We start from the raw sequence: 23,706 nt of genomic DNA, 5'->3' as shown, positions 1-23,706 counted from the left end.
AAATGGTCTAGGAAATTAAAATCAGGACCGGAGAGCTCGTAAAATACAAATGAAGGAGGATAAGGGCCTGAAAAGTAGAGGTTGGTGGTTGATGGTTGTGATGATAATACTAAAGGTTGCCGAATGCAGGCAGCCTGTCCTCCATAGGATAGGAGGGGGACGTAACACCTGGGCTCCCCGTATTAACCTCACGCAATGGTCCAGTCAAGAACGCTTCTACGTCGGTGATTGGCTCTGTAAGTGTCGCTCGTACCATTAAGATATCATAACAACTCCGCATCCAATTTAACTTAATTTGCTAACCTAACCTAATAGCCTCAACCTCCTTTCTATTTGTCCGCTTTTTGTAGATTTTGGGTTTGACAAGCGTATCTACAATGTTCTGGAGGTGAACAGCACAAGCTATGAGAATTGCGTCGACAAAGATTTCATATATAACATCACGAGAGGCGGCCGGGATGTGTTCAATTTGACAGAGGCAAAGACATATTTCTTCCTCAGCGGTCGAGGTTACTGTTTTGAGGGTATGAAAGTTGCAATCCATGTTCAAGAAATCCCACCTGAACAACTTCCTCCAAACTCTGCAAATGATTCCCAATCATACGTCCACAACCACATTACCCTACTTGCAATGCTTGCCATTGCGGCTTCGGCATGGACATTTCCCTACTAGACTTCTACTTAAACGGAATTCAGATCACCAATTTACCGTAGCAATTCTGCAATTCATTACCATTTCAAATCCGTTTACTTATACGACTTGTGGACGTGAAGCCAAAAAAATAAAAAAGCAAACACCCAATGAATACAACTTCACAGTTTCTTCATCATGTTCAAACGTAGCCAATTAGTTTTGCAGGAATTCATAGGGTTAATCGCTAGTTTTATCAAGACTCTTAATTACTACACTGTAGTGCTAGGAACCTAACCCTAGCTTCATTTTGTCACATTTACTTTCTTTTGTTTGATAATAAAACCCAAATTTATTTGTCACTTGATTCGAAGGCTGACGAGATCCGACCATTGGACCATTGAGTCATTCAAGTGTATGTTGATAAGATTGTGTTTGACTCATAAGAACATCTTCATTGCAAGATGCAAAATGTCTTAAAATGAGCATTTTTTTTTTCTTTCTTGGCCAAAAGTTCTCCAACGATAGAATGCATATCCATCTTCTCCTGAAGATATAAATAAAAAAGTACACCAATCCCTAGATTGTAGAAATCTCTAAGAATATAGAAAACCCGTCTGGTCCCCAATTGAATTAGGTTTCCCTGTCTTACAAAACAAGAATGGTCAATATTAGCAAAGTCGACGAGCTTTGCCTACCTTTCCGGAGCATAATAGGATGTGGTGGCATCGTTGGTATGTTTGAGTAGCTTAGTTCAATCGGAGTTGTTTAGTCCATGATCGGACTTTTTACTTTGATTTGATTATGTCATTACGCTCTGGTTTGTCAGGATCAAGACTTATGTAGACATCATTGTCATCTGTTTTGAGCTTCAGAGCACTATCATCCTAGGGGGTCAAGATCCATGTTGAATTATTTTAGCTTGTTTCTGGCCCCACAAACTGTGATTGCTAAGCAAAACTTTTCTTTGGAGCTAAGGGATTACGCTCCCCCTTCGAAACATATTCATGCTTTCACAATGCAGCAGTGGGCTGCACCCTGATCACCCTTGATTTCTTTTATCCAACCAAGCCCAAGATATCAAAGCAGTTAGTGATACGATGACGGGACTGCCCTCATCTTGTGAAGTTTGTTTCGGCCCAAGATGACGTTATGCTGGGTTGGTAGTCTATAACATGGAAGGTTACTAGAAAATTGTAGGGTTATGCCTGAATAACAAGTTTCACTATTAAGAGAGATCAAACCGAAGTATCGTCCAACGTATGTAAAGTAGTCTCACTCCTGTTGATGTTCTCTAGAATTCTCATCTTTTTCGTTGCTTATTTGAAGAGGATGTTAACTCCAGATCCATTATCTATCAGCCTTTAGCTTACCATTGCATTTGAGATTTGAATCTTTATCACTAGAGCATCGTCTTGAGAGGAGTACGCAACTTTCAAGTCTCGATCGGAGAACATCAAGATGTTAGAGTCGAATGAAAGGGGTTTCACTGGTGGAGGCTACCATCTTTGGCTTCTTACATGGTACCTTCCTTTCTTTTCTGGTGTTGCCTAGATATTCCTGCTACTTGTAGATACAATTGATGTTGAGGGGTTGGTTTCTTCACCAACCTTCGATCCTCAAACGTTTCTATATCACGCGTAGGTTTTCTACACGATGTTTTGGAAGTCCAGCCATGTAGTTTCACAAGAAGATTCAGATTAGTGATTTTTGTTGGGGTCACATCAGGCGTCGTCATAGCCGACTATTCTTCTAGAATTGTGGTATTCAAACCTTCAAATCCGAAAATAGCATCTTCCAGAGCTTTCACCCATACTTTGTGAAGGAAAAAAATTGAATATGCTAGTTCATTTGAGCAACATAAAAAAGTGTTAATTATTAAAGGCTTTATCATGCAACTACACGCTCAAAAACAAAACTTCACCCATGAAGTTCTAAGCCTAGTAGTTGTGAACCAAATACCCAACTCTAAAACACAAAAAGAGTTGAGATTTGTTTTACCTTGCAGATCCCTATTTGCATAAGCAAAAGTTAATTACCCAAGAGATAGGGTATTCATTCCTTTGCTTCCTGACTCCATAGCTCCATGGATTTGGTTAGATGACTTGATTCTCTAAGTTCCCAAAGTAGGGAACCTCTAAATCTCCACACCAAGGAAATGACTGAGGAAGAGATGAGTGACCAAAGAGAAAGGAGAGTGTTGGCTATTTTCCCTAGTATGTATTGATCTATTCAGATTGTTAATGCCTAATTGGCAATCCTATGATTATGAACGTTTAGGATATGTGTATGGAAGAGAAAAGTCTCATGAATCAAACTTCTCTAGATTATATTCTCGTAATTACATATTTCTTGGACTTTCATGTAAGCGTATAATATAAATGAGATGGCTTTAAATATTAATTTTTGCCCTTACATTAAACTTAATTTTTCAAGTCCGGATCTCGAGATACGCCCAGGATCAACACATGACGCCACCACATACATGTTCATCTTTCATGCCTCGCCTCTGGGACATGACCAAAACACAACTCAATGAATCAATAATATAGTAACTTTTCTTTTATCACATGATTGCATTTAACCTCTGTGCTAGACTGCCTATGTACCTTAAGACAGGATTAAGACATTCGTAGTCACTATTCATTATACTCCGGCGTTTTTCATAGTAGATTCTTGCAGAACAACATAGAATTTCATAATCACTCAATGGAACTCGACGAGCATGACTTTTTAGATTTCAGACAATATAAAGGAAACGAGTCGAAGCAGGGTCTTCAGACGACTCAATGGACTTCATCTCTGGAATGCATATTGTCCCTTAATGCGGATTAACCAAGCATGACCATAAACATCCATTCGGTAACATGGTCCCCAAATTTAGATTAACTAAGCATGACCACCTATGAAAACAAGGTAACCACATAGGCAGTAACCCCCAATACAGATTAACCAAGCAGGTTACCCCTAAAATACATATGGTCCTTCAATGTGGATTAACCAAGTAAGACCATAGGCATCCATCAAATGGTGTGGTCCCCTAATGCGGAAATACCAAGAAGGACCACCCATGAGCACTATGTAACCATGTAGGCAGTGACCCATTGCGGATTAATCAAGCAGAGTCACCCCTAGAATGTGTATTGTCGCCTAAATGTGAATTAACCAAGCAGGGTCGTATCCGATAGTACTAGGTAGTGATCCCCTATCATGGATATACCAAGAGTGATCACTCCTAGAATGTGTATGGTCCCCCATCGTAGATACACCAAGCAGAACCATAGGCATAGTCTAATCATGTAAGCGATGATCATCCATTGTAGATATACCAAGTATGATCACCCCTAAAACGTATGGTTCCCCATCGCTAATATACTAAGTAGAACCATCCATCTACCGCTGCTACATGGTGCAATCATATCATTACACATCAAGCATCATAAATTCCATGTCATATAACATTTTATCAAAGATCACAATTGTCGTCACATATGCAATATTCTACATAACAACGATTATTTAGTCATACAGACGTACACGTTGTACTAAATAACTCAAATATCGTCCTTGACTCATCGTTTCACAAAAACAATTACACATTATCATTACTCTACCTAGAAGCCCAATAAACACAAAAACCCTAATAAGGTACTACTTTCATGCAAATCGAGATATACATCAACTGGGATAGCTTGCTAACCAAGATAAGCCCACTAGGCTCTAATGAATCCCTAGTACCATTAATTTTAGTATTTAAGAACGATTTGGAACATGTTGACCAAAAGTCAACCATCGGTCAACGTGGTCAATGGAACAGTCAACAACACTAGAAATCTAATCGAGAAGATCCGCCTACTAGATTTCCAATCCGTAACTTTTTAAGAGTCTCAATATGTTTTTGGAACAACATATTAAAATTTCATGACGATCTGGCGGTCAGTTCTCCACCAATTGCAAATTTAGGTGGTGGTCAACAATCATTTCTACAAACTCAGAAATTCAACCCGGGAAGATCCGTATGTTGGGTTTTTTATCCGTAAAAAGATCATCAAATATTACGTATAACCATATACTACAATTTTGTAAATCCAACGGTCGGATCTTCGTCTATTACAAAGGGCACGTGGTGGACCTTTACGGTATTAGGTTTAAATTGAATTACATCAAATAGGTGTCAACCAATTCAGGGTATTGAATTTGGCCTATAAGGACAAAGTCGGGCAACTGGCCACGCGTAGCCGTACGTGGAGGTTGTCGACCCCAACTCGCCGGAATTTCCAACCAACACAAAAATGGCTCAAAATATATCAAATTGAAGATTGTGAGGAGTAAAGCCTTTATCATACCTGCACCGGAGCCAAAATATGAATGAAAAGTGGTGAAAATCACCTGAAAATGACCCGGTGCTTGAAAAAATCGAACGCCGCCGCGCCTATGCCGCTGATTCAATAGTCGATCAAAAGGTCGTGTTTTGTTCTTGGGACCATAATTTGTCTGATGGGAGTAGTAGCTGCTAGTTTCTTCAACATGATGAGGCGATTGCTCAACCATTGAAATTCCATGATTTTTCATGGATTCGAGCCGCCACGAACGGCGACCAAAGTGGGTTAAAATGGGTGGGTCGTGATCGTGGCACTAAGATGAATTGAATGTTGGTGGTGACGACGATCAATTTGTCGGAAAATGGCATGAATCGCTGTTGGGGCTTTCTGTAGAGTTGGGTCAACATACAGGTTAACTTTCCGAAACTAGAAAATCCCCCTCATTCCAACAATGCTGGAGCTCCTATATATATTTGTCCAAATGATGATTTTGCCCCTGCCTTTTTTTGTTAATTTCTCCTTCGTTATAACTTCGATTCTAGAATGGTTTGGCTTCGCGTTCGTGGGATCGAGCTCTATCTAAATATACTTAATGTGACCTCACAAGGTCTACAAACTTTTTAATGGCTAGCAATGAAAATTCAAACTTTATAACTAGTTAATTGAAAATCTAAAATTAACGAAAATAAGGTAAATTCGCGTAAATACCAAATATGTAAAATTAAATAGTGACATATGGGAACAAGATTTCACAAAATTAGTTTAACATGTGAAATGTTCGTAAAGTATCATCTAATGATTAGCTTTAGGGAATATTTCCAACACTTCGAGGTTAACATGATTTGATTGGTTCTCCGCCCAAGAAGCTCTCAAAATCTTCTGAAGTTTGTTGACAAAGGTATTGATCCTCATCGAGGCTTCCCAAATCTAGTCCATGGTAGGGGTAACTCCACCATCAGGGGCGCCATTGTTACATAAATCGATAGAGGCATAGAGATATTGATTGCTCCTTCCATCAGAATTGGTACCAGCGTTCAGCAAACTATTTGAAGTAGATATTGCGCGGTAGAGTGATTTGGTCAGGAGAACATGAGTTCACTTTCAATGAAATCACCAATTGTTGGAACCAAATTTGTGCACTGATGATAGAGGAGCTAAGCAAATTCGCCTACCTTTCCAGAGCCCAGTAGGATGTGGTTTCATCGCTCATTCGTTTGAGAAACTCAATCTAATTGGAGCCATTGAGTTCATGACCGAACTTCTAAGGTATACGTCTTCCAATCCGTATTACTCTGCCCTGAAAAATCGTTGTCCCACATTGATCGAATTCAAATTCTAACGTCAGAATAAATAGCTTAAGCTTATGTGCATTGGTTGGACAAATGGCGAAATGAAAGTGAACACATTCAATGCGAGCTGGTAGTACTGTATCACTTTATAATTTATCCATTAAAATAGGTAGTTTTTTTATGGATAAACTTCTGATTACTATTAAATTTTATTTTTGATAAAATAAATTATTTGTGCTGTAAGGGCTGGTTTGGTATTGCTGTACTTTGAAAAAAAACTGCTGTGAGAATAAGCGGCTGTGAAATAAATCAGCAGAGTGTGTTTGGTAAACATTTTTGTAAAAGTGCTTTTGGAAAAAAAAGCACTCTAATCATGGGTATTTTCATTAAATGAGCACTATAGCTCTGTATGCTTTGAAAAAAAAAATCAGTTTTCCAAAGCTACAAATAGCAGCTTCAGCTTTTTTCTTTTGATTTCAGCTTATTCTCACGTCAGCTTCCAAAATAATTTTTTTTTTTTCAATTTAACAAACAGCTAAAGCCATCACAATTTTTTTTTATGAGTGCTTTTCTTTTTTACCTCACTCCAAAACCTATCTCTAAGTGAGTATCACTTTGAAGAGGAAGGCAAGAAATCATCTTTAGACGGAGGCAAAGGCAAGGGAAGAGCAGAGCAGCGCCAGTAGGCAGTAGGGTTTGATTGAAGAAATCCATCTCCGACGGAAACAGTGACGGAAACGCTATGGAAGTTGTCGACGGTCGGAACCCCAATGCCAAACGCAAGCGAGAGGGCGTCTTCCCGAACGGCGACATCGACCTGGCCCTGCTGGAGGCAGTAGAGAAATCCCAAAACGCCGTAGAAGCCCTAGACATCCGAACCCTAAAGAAGCTGGTGCTTTCCTTCGAGCGGCGTCTCAAGGACAACATCGGAGCCAGACTCAAGTACCCGGACCAACCCGACCGCTTCGCCGACTCCGAGGTCGAACTCCACGACGAACTCCAGAAGCTCAAGGTCCTCGCCGGAGCTCCGGAGCTCTACCCGGAACTCGTCTCCCTCAACACCGTCCCTTCTATCCTCAACCTCCTTGGCCACGACAACACCGACATTGCAATCGACGTCGTCCAATTGCTTCAGGACTTAACCGACGAGGACGTTTTTGACGAGAACGACGAGCCCGCTAGGGTTCTCGTCGATGCCCTCGTCGACAACAATGTTCTCGAATTGTTGGTTCAGAATCTGCACCGGTTGAACGACTCGGACCCCGATGAGAGCGCTGCCGTGCACAGCACTCTCGCCACCATCGAGAATTTGATGGAGGTGAAGCCGGCGGTGGCGGAGATGGTGTGCGAGAGAACAAAGCTGCTCAAATGGTTGATGGGGAAGATTAAGGTGAGAGAGTTTGACGGGAACAAGCAGTATGCATCGGAGATATTGGCTATAATGTTGCAGACCAGTGTTGCCAATCAGAAGAGGTTGGGGCAGATGAACGGTGTGGATGTACTGCTTCAGGCAGTGGCTATGTACAAGTCGAAGGACCCCAAAAGCTCCGAGGAGGCCGAGATGTTGGAGAATTTGTTTGATTGTTTGTGCTGTTTGTTGATGCCCTTGGAAAACAAGGAGAGGTTTGTCAAGGCTGAAGGTGTGGAGTTGATGATTATTATCATGAAGCAAAAGAAGTCTGCTTATGGCTCGGCCATAAGGGCGCTCGATTTCGCCATGACCAAGTACCCACCGGCCTGTGAACGTTTCGTTGATGTTTTGGGGTTAAAGACAGCCTTTGCGGCTTTTATGGGTAAGGCAAGTGCCGCATTCCCTTTTTCTGCTCTACTTATGTCTTGCTTTAGTTTAGATTGTGTCCTGGAAGCAGCATGAGTATGCCATGAGAACAAGAAGTTAATAACTAAAACTTTGCAGGGTATTGAATATCATGATGCAATAGAGCAATTATAAAATGTGATCACTAACATATAACTTATTTTGACTAATTAGAGGAGGCTGATAAAACTTTTTTGGTTGTGTAGATTCCAATTAATAAGAAGAACAAGAAGGAGCGTTACAACGAGGAGCTGGAGGAGCGCGTTGTGTCTCTAATTGCATCATTATTTGGTAAGTAGGCAAGTGAAGCTCTGATGATAATGTGAATGTCCTTTGCTTTTATGAGTTGCGTCCCTTCTTTGTTTTCACCTTTGTATTTTAAATTTCCAAGATTACCTGTTTGATCATTTTTTTGGCCCTTGACTTTATGTTTAGTGCATATAAAATTGTTGAGATCCCTAGGTTAATAATGGAACAGAAAGACCATCTATAAGTTGGTAAATCCGTAAATGTATTAGCTTTTTGGTTCGTTGCCCCTGAAGGTTATGAAAGAAAATTTCGACAGAGATAGTCCACATGTTTTGATTCATGTTTTGTTGAATTAAACATCAAGTTCTCATTGGTTGTAGTGCATTTTGTAGAGTGCAACTATGGATTCTCAGATTTGGATACATCTGAATTTGAGCTTTGCAATTGAACTTATCGGACAGTTCTCTCTAATTAAACTTCCTGTTTACAATTTCCATTCTGGGATTGTTGGAACCTCCAACATAATCTGGATCGGAAATTGTTTCTAAGGACGGGAGTTAGTTGAAACCTATGTTACACCGATACCTCAAATTTGGACAGGGGTGAGTTTTGGATTCCTACACTCCTACCTCCATGATACCGTCCGATACGTATTTGGAGTATTGTTGATTTTTTTGGGTTGTTGACTATAGGATAGTTCTCGGATACTCCCAAGGATACGGTCATGATACTTCTAAGATATTGATCTTGAATTAAGTTAGGAATTTGGGTTGTTCTAGTTTCTAAATTCCGTTGTTTTTATGGGTTTGGTATACCCACCAGGACATTTAGAGATGGATGTAGACCCATTGAGCGGGGTTCCGGTCCTGGGAGTGGCAGGGACCATTCTTAATGTTAGGATTTTGGCTGGTCAAAGTTAGTGTCCTATTTTGTTTAGGATTGTGTTAGGAAAATTAAAGGTGCACCGATTCTTATCCTAAAAAGACTAGGAAAGAATCAAAGTTTCCTTGTACAATTAGATTAGGAATCTTAGAAGTCCAATTGGAATAGGTAAGAAAGTGTACTTTCCTATTCCATATAGAATAGGAAACTTAATCAGAAAATACATAGGCATGTAAACCAACTTGTGTGTTTCTAGTTTTCTCTATTTTGTTAAGTTTTAGTCTATTGCGGGATAAATCAAAGAGCAAGACCTAGAGGGAGTTATAATTATAACACTCAAGAACCAAAAAGACTGAGCAGCGTTTTATTTTGTTAATGTTATATGATAAAACATGAATGTTTCACTCTTTTGTGATTTACTTATATAATGAAATACTTTATTAAAAACATTATTTTAATTGCCGTATCATATTCATATCCTTGTTTTTTAGAAATTTACCGTGTTGGCAGACCTTATTGTTCTTGATATGCCCACCCGTATAGGTTCATATTTAGTAGTCAAGACTTAATAACTAAATGGCTGAACAAGAACTCATTGCAAGTTCCCTAGGAGATGTGTTTATCATATTGATGCTGGAATAGCCTAAATTGGTGGCCCAATACTGTAACATATTCTTGTAAGCGCGTGTAGTTTGTGTTATAGCCCATCCTTGCCTTCACAAGGGTTGCTTAGGAGAAGTCTCAGCAGTCGGTAGAGCCCCAGAAAGAGAAGGCACCGGAGGGGGATCATTCGGAACCTCAGTACTGGACAGAACCCTAGAAGGAGGATGCATCAGAGGTTGATTATTTGGAGCTTCATTACGCGGTACAGCCCCAGAAGGCAATAAATGCCTTTGGAACAAACCCACAAATCTCTGATGATCAAGTAAAACCTGACCATCAGTTTCCTTCATCTGGTCAAGCTTCCTCTTCATGTTTGTAGCATAGTCATGTGCGAGCCGGTGCAACTGTTTATTCTCATGCTTGAGCCCTCTAATCTCCTGTTTGAGACTCATCACCTCAGCCGCCAATGATTCAACTTGGCGGGTTCGAGCAAATAGGCGTTGGGCCATATTAGACACAGAACCTGCACACTGAACACTGAGAGCCAGCGAATCCTTAACAGCTAACTCATCAGACCGTTTGGAAAGTAGTCTGTTATCTTTGGGAGTGAGAAGGTTCCTGGCCACCACCGCAGCAGTCATATCATTCTTCATCACGGAATCCCCAACGGTAAGAGGACCAGTAGGGGAGACGAAGGATGGGCGCCATATGTTGTCTGGAGAAGGCGGGGCTGCCTCTTCAACAAGGTTCAAGTCAAAACGACGGTCGGAGGGGCCAGACATTTTCAAAGGTGTTGAAGAGAGAAGAGGTTGGACAAATCAAGATCTTAGAAGTGCAAGAATGGAGCTTCTACTGGTGGAGATTTCAAGTGTGCTTTGGAACTTAATGCCAGCCCCTATAAAAATCTGCACTCGACGGATCTTCAGAAATCGAAGAGGCGCCTGCTCAGAAATCGAAGAGGCGTTTGCTTTCTCAAAAGCTGGGCTGCTTAGAGACCACGAGGGTTGATCTCAGAAATCGAAGAGGCGTTTGCTTTCTCAAAAGTTAGGCTGCTCAAAGACCACGAAGGCCGATCTCAGAAATCGAAGAGGCGCTCGCTTTCTCAAAAGCTGGGCTCCTCAGAGACCACGAGGGCCGATCTCAGAAATCGAAGAGGCACCTACTTTTCCAGCCTTGTCAGCACCTGTCACACGCACACTCAGCTTTGCGGAAATAATGGGCATTCTGTCGAAGACTTCTGAGGAAGTAGAAAACACATGAATCTTACTGTTCAATCACCCACTTCCCACACGCAACACTAGCTCATGGGTACCACAGATAACTTTGCCAAAGTTCTCTGCCAAAATTGAGCACGTAAAGCTTGCAGCTCCCACTACATCGCTCTGACCAAGAAAGGTAAAAGAATAGCAAAGAAACAGCACTAACAAAGTTTAGACCCATAAATTTTGAAGGTCTAGCTACCATATTATTACCCACAAGGGTAAAGGAACAGTACCACTGCTGGATAATTGGAAAGTCCCTGTGTGTCAACCTCTGTGCTTCGTGGCAAGGTAGACTAGTAAACATGCCCAACCTTTACTCACACTCGAGAAAACACTACCAATAAGATTGCTTGCTCCAAAATCGAAGAGGCACCGTCCTCCGAATCTCGAGAGCCAGACTCCTAACATGACTACTTTCTCAAAAATCGAAGAGAGGGTAAAGGAACAGTACCATTGCTGGATAATTGGAAAATCCCTGTGTGTCAACCTCTGTGCTTCGTGGCAAGGTAGACTAGCAAACATGCCCAACCTTTACTCACATTCGAGAAAACACTCCCAACAAGATTGCTTGCTCCAAAATCGAAGAGGCACCGCCCTCCGAATCTCGAGAGCCAGACTCCCAACATGATTACTTTCTCAAAAATCGAAGTGACACTGCTCCCCGAATCTCGAGAGCCAGACCCCCATCATGATTGCTTTCTTAAAAATCGAAGATGCATCGTTCTCCGAATCAATCGAAGAGACGCTCGCTTTCTCAAAAGCTGGGCTGCTCAGAGACCACGAGGGCCGATCTCAGAAATCGAAGAGGCACCTACTTTTCTAGCCTTGTCAGCACCTGTCACACGCACACTCAGCTTTGCGGAAATTATGGGCATTCTGTCGAAGACTTCTCGAGAGCACAAACCACTTTTTCAAAGTGCTCTGACAGAGTTAAAACATGTGAAGCTGGCAGCTCCCACTACCGTGCTATGACCAAGCAGGGTAAAGGAATAGCATTACTACTTGTTGTTAGGGAGACTCTTATATATGTCGACCTCCATCCCCAACGGACAGGCAGACCTGCAAAAATGTTCAACCCTTCCTCATATTTGAGAGGGCACTCCCAACGAAGCCTTTCGAAATATTCAGCTTTCTTTCCCCCCGATAATACCTTTGCAAACAAGCTATACTAGAGCAAGAATATCTCATATCATCAGGGTTAAAAGCAAGAGTATCCCATATCATGCTTTTTCCCTGTCTTTTCCTTTGGCCTTGTTGTTACCTGCAAGACAAGGAGAAAGAGAGCAATCAGTCAGCACTTGGAATCAAGCTTCCAGCCAGGAACTGACTGCCTGGAACCCCTTACCTGATTACTTACCTGGCATTGCTCTCGAGTACTCATCTTCAACATCTTATGTTTCCAGGGAAGATACCGCATCTGCTTGAGGAACAGATAGGGCAAGTGCGAAGGATACAAGGAAGCATGTGGAGACAAGCGTAACAGCACACGTGCCGATACATCCATTACTCTGTCAAAAGCAAAAGTATCCCATATCAGCAGGGTCGAACGTACTCTAGATTTGATGGACTTGTTTTGACCCTCAAATTCTTCAGTCGGCTCTGGAGGAAACCAGAAAACCCTCCAGCTCAGTTCAAGAATAAGCCTGTGGAAAGTTACTTCTTCAAAAGCAAAAGTATCCCATATCATCTCTTCTCATCTTTCTTCTCTTTATCCTTCATGCTGCTGCAAGATGGGGAGAAGGTGAACAATCAGCCGGAGCTCTGATTGCTTACCTTGTCTGTCACCTCTTTCAGCAGATCCCCTAGCTCGGCGACTTGGGAGACTCCTACTACATGGTTTGTATTGCGCTTGACCAAGCCTGAAACTACAAGTAAGCTTCAAGTGAAATTGATACATTACCTTGTGCATCTCCACCAGTTAAAGATACCACCCCTGGATGGAGGAAGAGTACTTCCAGAGAAGATGCCACATCTACCTATGAGACAGATAAGGCAAGTCAAGACGATACCACACTCCGATACTTAGAAGTTTCGTGATTACGAGATCATTCTCTCACAATATTTCCTAATGTCATTTGTACTAAATCATTCACTTGTACTCACTAAAGGAGAGCTTGAACCTATGTACTTGTGTAAACCCTTCACAATTAATGAGAACTCTTCTATTCCGTGGACGTAGCCAATCTGGGTGAACCACGTACATCTTGTGTTTGCTTTCCTATCTCTATTCATTTATATACTTATCCACACTAATGACCGGAGCAATCTAGCGAAGATCACAAAAAGCGACCGTTTTTGCTGCCTAGGATCTATCTTGCAAGAGAACGGAGAATTAGATGGAGATCTCAACCATAGAATACGACCTGGACGGATGAAGTGTAAGAGTGCATCCGGCGTGTTATGTGACCGTCGTAGGCCACTGAAGCTTAAGGGAAAATTTTATAGGACGACAATAAGGCCAACGATGTTGTATGGCACAGAATGTTGGACGGTGAAGCATCAACACGTACACAAAATGGGTGTAGCGGAGATGAGGATGCTTCGTGGGATGTGTGGGCACACGAGAAAGGATAAGATTGGGCATGAGGATATCCGAGGTAAAGTAGGAGTAGCCGAAATTGAAGGAAAGATGAGAGAAAATCGGTTCCGGTGATTTGGACATGGGCAAAGAAGGCCGACTGACGTTCCGGTTCGAAGATGTGACTACGGGACAGAGGTTCAGGGCCGAAGGGGTAGAGGAAGACCTAGGAAAACTTTAGAAGAGATTCTAAGAAAAGACTTAGAGTACTTGGATCGAATGGAGGACATGACACAAAACCGAGCGCAATGGCGTTCTAGGATTCATATAGCCGACCCCACTTAGTGGGAAAAGGCTTTGTTGTTGTTGTTGTTGTTGTTGTTGTTGAACCTATTGGATTGGGCATTTAGGCTTTCAGTTCTGCAAGAGGCGCTCCGTGGGGCATGGTTGAGTGCAATAGACAACTGAGCTATTCTACCATTTTATAATGCATTAGACTACAACTGAAACATGTGTAGTTGTAAGACTTTCATCCGTAAAGAGCATTTAATTAGATTATCTCCCCGGTTTTCTTTCTTCGAAATAATACTTTCAACTTATCTTACCCAAAATTCCCATGGCAGGTGGAATTTTGAGGGGCTCTAGAAGGGAGAGATTGTTAAGCAAGTTTGTTGAAAATGAGTGTGAAAAGATAGACCGGCTTATGGAACTTTATATGAGGTGGGTTGTGCTTCTTTGTACCTTTATTTCTTGGAAACATGTGAAAAGAAAAAGGACACCAAACGTATGGAAGAATATTTTTTTATAGACATAAACATTTCACCTCAATGAGATATTGTTTTGATTTTTGTGCTGATTTATACTTCAGATATTCGGATAGAGTTAAAGCAGAAACTGAACGAATGGATCGGCTTGAACTCGATGATTTAGAGGTTACTTTTTTATTTGGATCTTATTACTTTGCATATCCATGAAATTACATTAATTTCACTTAGAGATTTTTGTACTTTGCAGATGGATGAAGAGGAAAAATACAACCGGAAGTTGGAATCTGGACTTTATACTCTTCAGGTTTGTATTGGCGTGGATGGTTTATGCAATTTTCAGCATACTTCTACTTGGGTTGTGTGGGTTGTTCTTTGAAGTTGTCCAGAACGAACATCGATCGTATTTAACTTAGAGAAGGGGAAAAAACTATCATTTAAAGTCCCATCTTTTTTTTCTTCTTCCATTTTCTTTGGATAGAATTACTGCAACCAAATTGTAATCCCATTCAACCACAAGGAACTAAAATAATTGAATTAAATGTTGTCTTGAGTAGGGCACAAAAAGAAGCACGTGCAATTGTCTGATTAAGTGATGCAAATCCAGTAAAGATGTAAATGAGAACTATTAGAAAAAGAAAAACAATAGTTGTAAAAGTTCAGGCCATGAAAAAGGTTACAAAAATTATTTATTATATTCAAGGGAACTGTTACTAGCACTCCAAAACATGTCATTCTACACTCTTCAAACAACAACAAAGCCTTTTCCCACTAAGTGGGGTCGGCTCATTCTACGCTCCTCACAAGTGTATTTTTCTTTCTAATTATAGAAAGTTTGGAGTGCAAAATGAGATTTTTGGAGTGCTAATAACAATTCCCATATTCAATTGTACTTGAAATTCTATTTATAATTAGAGCTAAAGACTGAAGTCTGTTATCTTAAAAGAGTAGTAGGAGGAGGTGTTAATTTTCTGGAAAAGTGCTTGGTACAGGGTTTTGGGATTCAATTTAGAGTAAATTTCTTATAGCTACAGTATAAGGATTGTTTCAAAGCACAGTGGCTATGAATTGTATTTCGGTGTTTATATCTATGGTAAAGCCACTGTCAAATTTAAAGTACAAGACATCAGTCACATATGTAATTTAGCTAATTTGATCCTCAATCTGCATATGAGAAGCTTTGTCTGATATTATCTGTCAATTTATTACCAAATATCCTACATTTTGAAATTTCATATCCTTTTGGATCTTAACCTCTTATTTACATGCTGCAGTTGATTGCTGTTATTCTGGGTCATCTTTGGTGCTCTGAGTAAGTTTCAACATCAAATTTATATATGCGTACTTGCAGTTTCATGGTGGAGCTGTATTATAATCAAGCCTGTTATTTGTTTTGCAGGCACCCTCAAATGAGAGCAAGAATTGAACTACTACTCAAGCAGCAAAAACTGACGAAGAAGGATATTAAGGATATACTTCAGGTACATATGCTTGGTATCTGTTATTTCTAGTAGGAATTGTAGTTCAAATAATTGACATTTATATTAAAAAAAAAAAAAGTGCTTATCTGTTATATATGCCATCAAAAGGAGAGGAGGAGGGAAAGAGGGATACTTGGGTGCCAGAAAAAGTAGCATTTGATGCAAGATTTTGGTGGATATGGTTGAATTTTTTAGTGTAACAGGGGTGGCTTGGAATGCTTGTGCGTAATTTCTCTGATATATGGTTAGCATCAGGCAGTGGCGTTGTATGAAGGTTGAGAACAGTATCAGGGTGTTTGAGTACAACAATTGATAGTGTGAAAGTTGTTCTCGGTTAGTTGAGTACAACAATTGATATGGTTGAATTTTTTAGTCGAATTGGTTTTAGATACTTATAATAAGCTAAAACTTTTAATTGCAGTTGGTTTGAGATGTCCTATAAGAAGATCCAACACGGATAGAATTATCATCAAACCTTTTAACTGTGGTTGATGGATAAGGATTAAGTTGATGAAATGGTTGACCAAGTGGCTCAGGGTTATGTTCAGTTTATTTAATTGCTTATATGCTTATATACAAACACTACTGTGCATTTTTAAAACTCCCTTTTTCTTATTCTTACTTGTTCCTTCGAATTACATGTAGGCTTGTTGGGGTTGCCTAGTCTTGAGTTAATTTGAAGAGGTGTTATAAACTTGGTCTTTACTTTTCTTCTCCAGGCCCTCTGTTTAGTTCTTAAAAGGGTTAAAAACCTTTTAGGTCACTAGGTTCTTTGTGAAAATTTAAATTTTGTCACCAGGAAAAAAATTTAGCCAATTTCGGCAGCGGGGATAAAATTTAACAAATTTGTTGCACCTGGAGTCCAGATCATACTGGTAAACACACGGAGAGCAGTGCCATATGTATTGGCAGTTCAAGCTTATCTTCTGGTCTACTCTTTAACACCTCTTACCTAGACCTTAGCTACCTTGTAGGGTGATTTGATTTCAGCATGTAGTCGTAGTTATATTAGAGATGCACATTTAAATGATATAGTGAAACTTACGTTCTGGTCATTAAGCTTGTGCTAATAATTAGAATATTTTAAACGTAGCATAATATGGTGTGTGCTCTTGCTTGCTTATGTGAACCGCAGGAGTATCAGGAAAACATTGGTGATGTTGATGGACCTGAAGAAATGGAGCGATCGCAGGCAAGGATTCAAAGGTTCATCTCAGCATTCTGATTGTTTAAATGATCTGTTAGAGCCCTATTGAGCTATGTTTGCGGAAATTGAAGGGGCGAAGTCGTAGTTGTATTAGTAGTTGAGAAGTGATGATGTAGAGGATCTTGTCTGTAACTTCGAGTTTCAAAAGGATAAGGTGATAATCTTTATTTTTTGCACCTGTTTCTTGTAAAACAAAGCTGTGGAAATTGGACTTGATATAAAGAAAGCTGCATTTTTTGCTGCTCAGCATCTGCATCTGGCTGCACTGCAGCAAGCATAATTCCTTGATGAATTACGTAATTTGCTTTGTGTATTAATTTGTACGTTCACGATGATAAAGATAAAACCTCAAATTGATATCGTGGAATTAATCCTCAACAACTAGTACAGATTCATTGACTAGTTTATATACATTATTTCTACATTATTTCTAAGGCCATCTTCAGCTGAACTGAATAGGCTATATTTAGCTCCCGTTCAGATTATAGCCATGCAAGAAATTATTTGTTAAGAGACAATGCTAGGCTATATTTATATATCATCTCCAACCAAATGGGGTTATTTTTTAGCCCCCTCAATAATTTGTTGTTTTAAGTTTGTTCTTTAATTTTAGGAAACTTTAACAAAAAGCTTCCGGTACTGTTCATTTTAACGAAAAACCACATTTTTACACTAAAAAGTCAATCCTGGTACTATTCACTTTACTTTTTATTTTGTCATTATCGTTAAAACTCAAAGTTTTCAAGCCCTTTTCATTAGTTTTCCTTTAATTTTATTGGTTAATTGAATTAAACTACCATATTATTGGTTAAATAAGTTATGTTCTTATAATATGATTATCTCACTACTAAATTTTTCAAACAAAATTTTAAAATTGTATCCCTCGCATCCAATTAATTATATTTGCTATATTTTATCTAATTTCTTTCGTATGGCTTAAATGGCCCTTCCTAGAATGATTTTCTAGCTCCGCCACTGCATCATCATCACCCAAAAAATTGGCATGACTAGGAAACAAACAAAGTGACACCAAAAAGATAGAGCAAACAGGAATTTAAGGGTGAAAGAAGAAAGCAAGAAAGTGAATGAAATTTTGAGTGAAAGGTAGTAATGCCTCACCAGGCGTGTGCTGTATTTGTGTGTGTGTGTGTGTTCTAACTAGTGTCCTCAACGTTATGGAACAATTTTCCTAGACCTGGCACTCGTGTTGTGTCCTCAATGTTCGTGTCATACGCGATATATTAACGGGTGGTGTAATGGCTCATCGTGCGTGTATGGTATTTGTATATTATCAGGTGGTGTAATGGCCCAATGCCAATAACCACTGGAAATGGGTCAGATTCTCCTGGAAAGAGTAGTTAGACGACTCGGATCTTCGACTTAAGGCCGACCTAGCACGCCAACGCTGCAGATATCGGTCAAGTTCACGTCTGCCATGGGTCAAATCGTCGGGTGGAGTCGGCCATATATGGGTCCTGGGAAGCCCAAAACGGCTATGACGGTGGGTGAATTTTGATGAGGATACAAAAAAGAGTATGGAGTCTGCAAATTTGAGAGAGAGGGAATTGCCCAAAAAGATAATATTTAGGATTTTGGTATTGCCCAAAAATGATAATAGGTAGGATTTTGTTTTTGTTTATTGTGTTTTGGTTTTGTATATTTGGATTAGAGTTTTCCTGGAGTGACATGCCCACCACCATGGTGGTTTTTCACCTTCAGCTTTTATTTGATTCTGGGTTTGAGTTTGGTCCTGTGCACAGTATTCCACACAAAGAGATTGATAAAATGTGTGATAGAGAAAAGGATTGAATTAAAAATTAAAACAAATTCTAAAAAATGTTTTAATCCGTATGTTAGTCTAACTCTGCATCCAACTCTTTATTATTCTTATACTGCTTAGTCCATGTTAAGCCAGTCCAACTTAATCTCTAAAACTAGTCCAGTCTGAGATAATCCGACGCAACAAACGCACCATTAACAAACATTGGATCAATTACATGGATGAAGAGAGTGAGGATGCGTCGTTTAACGTGAAACAACTTAGGGTTTGGATAAGTTATTGTTGAGCCATTGGATTTGTATCAACAATCACGAAATGTTGGTCCAAAAGAGATGTGGAGGACGAGTTATGTGACACCAGTACATTACTATGATAACATTCCGAGCCATTAAAATAAAGACGTATAATTGTCTTGTCTGCATGTCCTTATTTTATTGACGTCAAAAACCATATCATATCATATAAGTTGTTCTTAAGGGTTGTGGCTGTGTTTCGGAATGAACGGATTGGAAACAAGCGTTTCGATTTTAGATTTGAATTTAAAATTCATTTCCGATGCCAAAGTTTGGGATATATTACCTATATTTTCCGATTTGGAAATTTTTGCGATCTCTGAATTTTTCGGAAATTAACAATTTCATCTTCTTCTTTGCGTTTGCGTCAGACAACAAAATGACGCCTCTGCACTCAATATCTACATAAATAAGCAAAGATTTTCATCTTCTTCGTCTCGATTTTAGTTCGTACATCCAAATTTGTATAAAATCTAAATCTTGGTGCGGTGGTGGTAGACTCGCATCGTATTGCACAAAGCATGAGAACGACTAATCGGAAGAGACTTTTGGAGTTCTGATCATGAGATTACATTGTGAATGTGCTCAAACAAGTGGTTAGCACTGGATTAAAAGTAACTGATTAGTGCTTGAGCACTGCTATTATATATATTATTAAGGTTAATATTTGCATGTGGTATCCTAGTGAATAGGATGTTGTGGTTCTACCCATATGGTCCGGGTTTGAAACTCGCATCTCTCCTAAATTACTGTAATAGTTTCGCATCACAAGACTTATTAGTATCCAATTCGCAATGTGGTTAGTGGTTTTGTGAGGGAAAATATTCATTACATTATCAATTTACTATTCATCCTATATTTCAAGGAAATAGTAATACAAAAATGACATGACAACAATTGAATTCATCGTAGAAAAAATGTCTACATTAATTTGGATGCAAAAATTTATACGTAATCGACATTCATTCATATTAAGAAAATAGAGAGTTGGAATTTGAAAAATCGAACCAACTTTACTATATTACTTTAGAATGACTTCCCCTAAATTTTGATTATCCATTAAGAATTCATGCGCGCGCGACGAGGTGGGTCAAAAAAAATTTTCATGTGATTTAAATCAGATCTTAAAGAACAGTGGAATTTTTTTTGTTATTTGGAGAACAACATCACCTCAAAGTAAGACATTATATTTTGTGGTTGTACCTTCTATTGAAATGTTCTATTATTTACATTAGATATTACATAAGAAACATATGCAGCATGCAGTTTAATAAGCTTGTTCAAACTTATTTAACATAACTTTTTTTACACATATTTACAACAACATATACAACGGATAACAAAAGTCTCACACTGGAACACCAACCCAGGTACAAAAAAATTGATTCACACACCCATATTTATTTTATAACTTAATTCCCTGCTTGTCCTTAGATACTCAAGAGTGAAAGGGAGGGTCTAAGCGGATAGGAGAATGATCTGTTACTCCAAATTCTTCTTCATCTGGTCAATTATTAGGATTTGGAGGCGACTACATAGTGTGAACCACCAACTTGTTTGGATTGACACATTTACCAAAAGCATGTAAACCCATTCTTGTTTTCTCTATGCTATGCGAAATTGAAGTGCCTAGGCCTGGAGTAGTGTTAGAAATTTTAGTTTTGTTCCTCGAAATTGTTGTTCTTTTCGATCTCTAACCAATCTTCTTAAATCCTTTATCAAAACTCCTCCTAGGATGTCTTGTTCTATTCGATCAATTTCTTTCAACATTTTATTTGCTCTAGTTTTCAAGTTAGTTTGTGGGTGAAACACTAACATTGCTAAAAGTCTTAAAAGTCTTACTAACTTCTTTACATTTTAGTTCTATCCTATCACAAATAGTAATTCATGCTTTCAAAAGGAAAAAGCTTGTGTAGTTTGAAAAAGCAACACCAAAATTCTAAGCAAGCATGTTTGGATGAAAACATAATTTAAGTCAGAATGCATGTAAGTTAGAATGAGTTTTCCAAAACAGGTGTAGTCAATATTCCAATTGAATAATTAAGTAACAACTAATCCAGTTCCATTAGATCAACCTAAAGACTAATATAAATTTTGCAGTGCCATAATTGGCATAACGAATATCATTTAAAATGAAAAGGAAAAACGAATATCTGGTTTGTTCTTTAGGGTTTAGGGCCGATACCAAAACCCACCTTAGATTCACAACTATTCAATTTTTTTGTAGCCTTGTTGCAACAATTTTTATCATCTTAAGAACTGTTTAGGGTCTTAGTAGAAAAGCCTAGATCAATTAAACACACACGCAGACATAAAAAACACACGCCTCACAATGCTTTACTGAATTATCAAACCAGCACACTCTTAAAAGAGCCATCTGTCACGCCCCAAACCCGGGATCAGTAATAAAAACTCAAACCCGAATCCCAAACGTGAGTTAAAAGCTCAATAAATAAAAGGAAATTGACACGGTTTGAAAAAACGAACTTCTCTTATTAAAATAATTCATGATTCTTAAACAAATCAAGAATTCTTTACAACCTACAGTAAATAAATAAATAAATTTTCTCTACTCCCATCTAATCCGATCTCATCCTGCCTACCCTCTTGAATGTCTAGTTCGTAAACCTACATAACAATAGAGGAATGAGCTTTAACAGCTCAGTAGGAACATAACCTTATCACAGTAAATTGACAATATTAAATTAAGTGTCATGAAATCATATAGCCAAATATTAAATCATTATTGATAATAATGCATGAATGTAATGCTGCAACTTCTTCAACTACCCCCGTTAATTTATATAATAAAACACACAGATCTACACGTCCCATACCATGCATTTTACCCCTGCAGAGGTGGTTCGAATGTTCTATTATAGAAACTAACCCCTATATGATATCCCAAGTTCATAAACCCCTTTTGCTAGTCATCTTATCTAATTCATTGATCTCCAGCCCAATCACCCATACCGATAATTCCCGTCAATATCCTATTCTAATGTGCACATCGGGCTTGCCTGGAATTGGTTTGACAATGAATAGATTCAACTACACAAAAGATCCTTTCCAACTACCCTCATTTCCATACTTCCAATCTGAATACTGAAATTCCAACCACATCAACATGAATGATGCACAAATAATGCCATTTTATCTTTCAAATGTATCACAGTACATTCTCAACGCTAACATTCCAGCATTAATTTCATAACCAAGAACAAGTAAACACTTAACTAAAGCAATTAGCCAATTATTATCCAATCACATTAATCAACCAAAAAGATCAAGAATATTATAGCACTTTACGAAATTTAATAAAATCAATTTATGTAAAGGTCTGCCTTATTTCCCCTACATGGATTCCAAAGCTAAAACGACGATCCACGTCGCTACCGGAAATAACTAATCTCCATGTACTTAAGCAAGTTGCTTTATCACTCCTAAATCATCATGTATTTCTTCCACCCTATTTCTTTTCTAATCTCTCTCCACATAAACATATATAATATTTATATACACACACGTAAGTACGTACATGCATACATACGTAACACACACACACACATATATATATATATATATATTGCATGGCTTCCTCATGAATTGCATAACCAATGCACTCGGATTTCAGAAATAAGAAATGCATATCCCTATTTATAGTATTGCTATGCCGACTCACCCTATGCTCTAATTGGAACAAATGGACAGCACATCTAATACGCTTGGCTCTTGGATAAACTAAGCCATTAATTGGACAACTCCTCCTATAAAACTATGAGTCACAAACACGTGTTGATTGCACGTAAATTTATTGACAACTCCAGCTTGGTGCATGTAAACTCAATCTATTCATTTACTTCCCATGTGGCTAAATTGCCACTAGCCGATCAGACTCGCCCCCTGCTGTCTAGCTTCAGCAGATGTCACGTGGCAAGTCAGCCACTTATTGGTTGCCACGTGTCACTTACTCATTGGTCCAATATGTAAATCACCTTAAAAATTCATTTGAGCTCTAAAAGATAATCTGAAAAATGCTACAAACTCTTAATGACGTCCAATATCTTCTCATTAAATAAGCACAACATATCATTTTTTCAAATATTTCTTTTCTTCGATAATAAATTCTTGAAATCTTACACCATCCAAAAGAAAAAGTGCAAAAACATAAGTTCAAGCTATGCCTCATTAGAACCCCAAATGTAAAAGAAAGCCCATACATAATACATTAACGCAATCGATAAAGATTGCGAAATTGGCCAATCAATTTTGGCAACCCACTTAGACATCTTCAACTATGCAGCCACTAGACAACATGAACAAACAAACAACATGCCAATCACAATGATTTGCTGATTAATCGAACTAGCATACTCAAACTAACCAATTTTAAAATACGTAAAATCACTGGGGCAACACAACACAAACCCAGGCTTCATTAGAAAGCACCACAAACTCAAAAAATACAGACAAACATAACCCAAATTAACAACTATATGTGATAAGTCCATATAATATGTAATTAGGAGAATGTGATCTAAAGAAGTTAGAGTCATGAGACCATTCTCTTTCGTACACATATCCTAAACGTTTCTGATAATATGATTGT

General features: G+C 38.8%; 2 protein-coding genes across 2 annotated transcripts; both read left to right on the top strand.

Annotated features, from left to right (window-relative positions):
• Window positions 1-49: 49 nt before the first annotated feature.
• LOC103448155 (early nodulin-like protein 20) lies at window positions 50-673 on the top strand. The gene is made up of 2 exons (XM_008387409.4): window positions 50-236; window positions 351-673. Exons 1-2 carry the CDS (start codon window positions 50-52, stop codon window positions 671-673), a joined length of 510 nt encoding a protein of 169 aa, XP_008385631.2.
• A 6,128-nt stretch (window positions 674-6,801) lies between these two features.
• On the top strand, window positions 6,802-17,270 carry LOC103422914 (uncharacterized). The gene is made up of 8 exons (XM_029088747.2): window positions 6,802-8,040; window positions 8,265-8,349; window positions 14,196-14,292; window positions 14,441-14,504; window positions 14,587-14,643; window positions 15,611-15,648; window positions 15,736-15,817; window positions 16,953-17,270. The coding sequence occupies exons 1-8, from the start codon at window positions 6,985-6,987 to the stop codon at window positions 17,040-17,042; spliced, it is 1,569 nt and encodes a 522-aa protein (XP_028944580.1). The 5' UTR covers window positions 6,802-6,984; the 3' UTR covers window positions 17,043-17,270.
• Window positions 17,271-23,706: the final 6,436 nt, after the last annotated feature.

Source organism: Malus domestica, chromosome 11 (assembly GCF_042453785.1).
Source record: "Malus domestica chromosome 11, GDT2T_hap1".
NCBI classification, from domain to species: Eukaryota; Viridiplantae; Streptophyta; class Magnoliopsida; order Rosales; family Rosaceae; genus Malus; species Malus domestica.
This window is presented reverse-complemented; position numbering and strand designations above follow the sequence as displayed.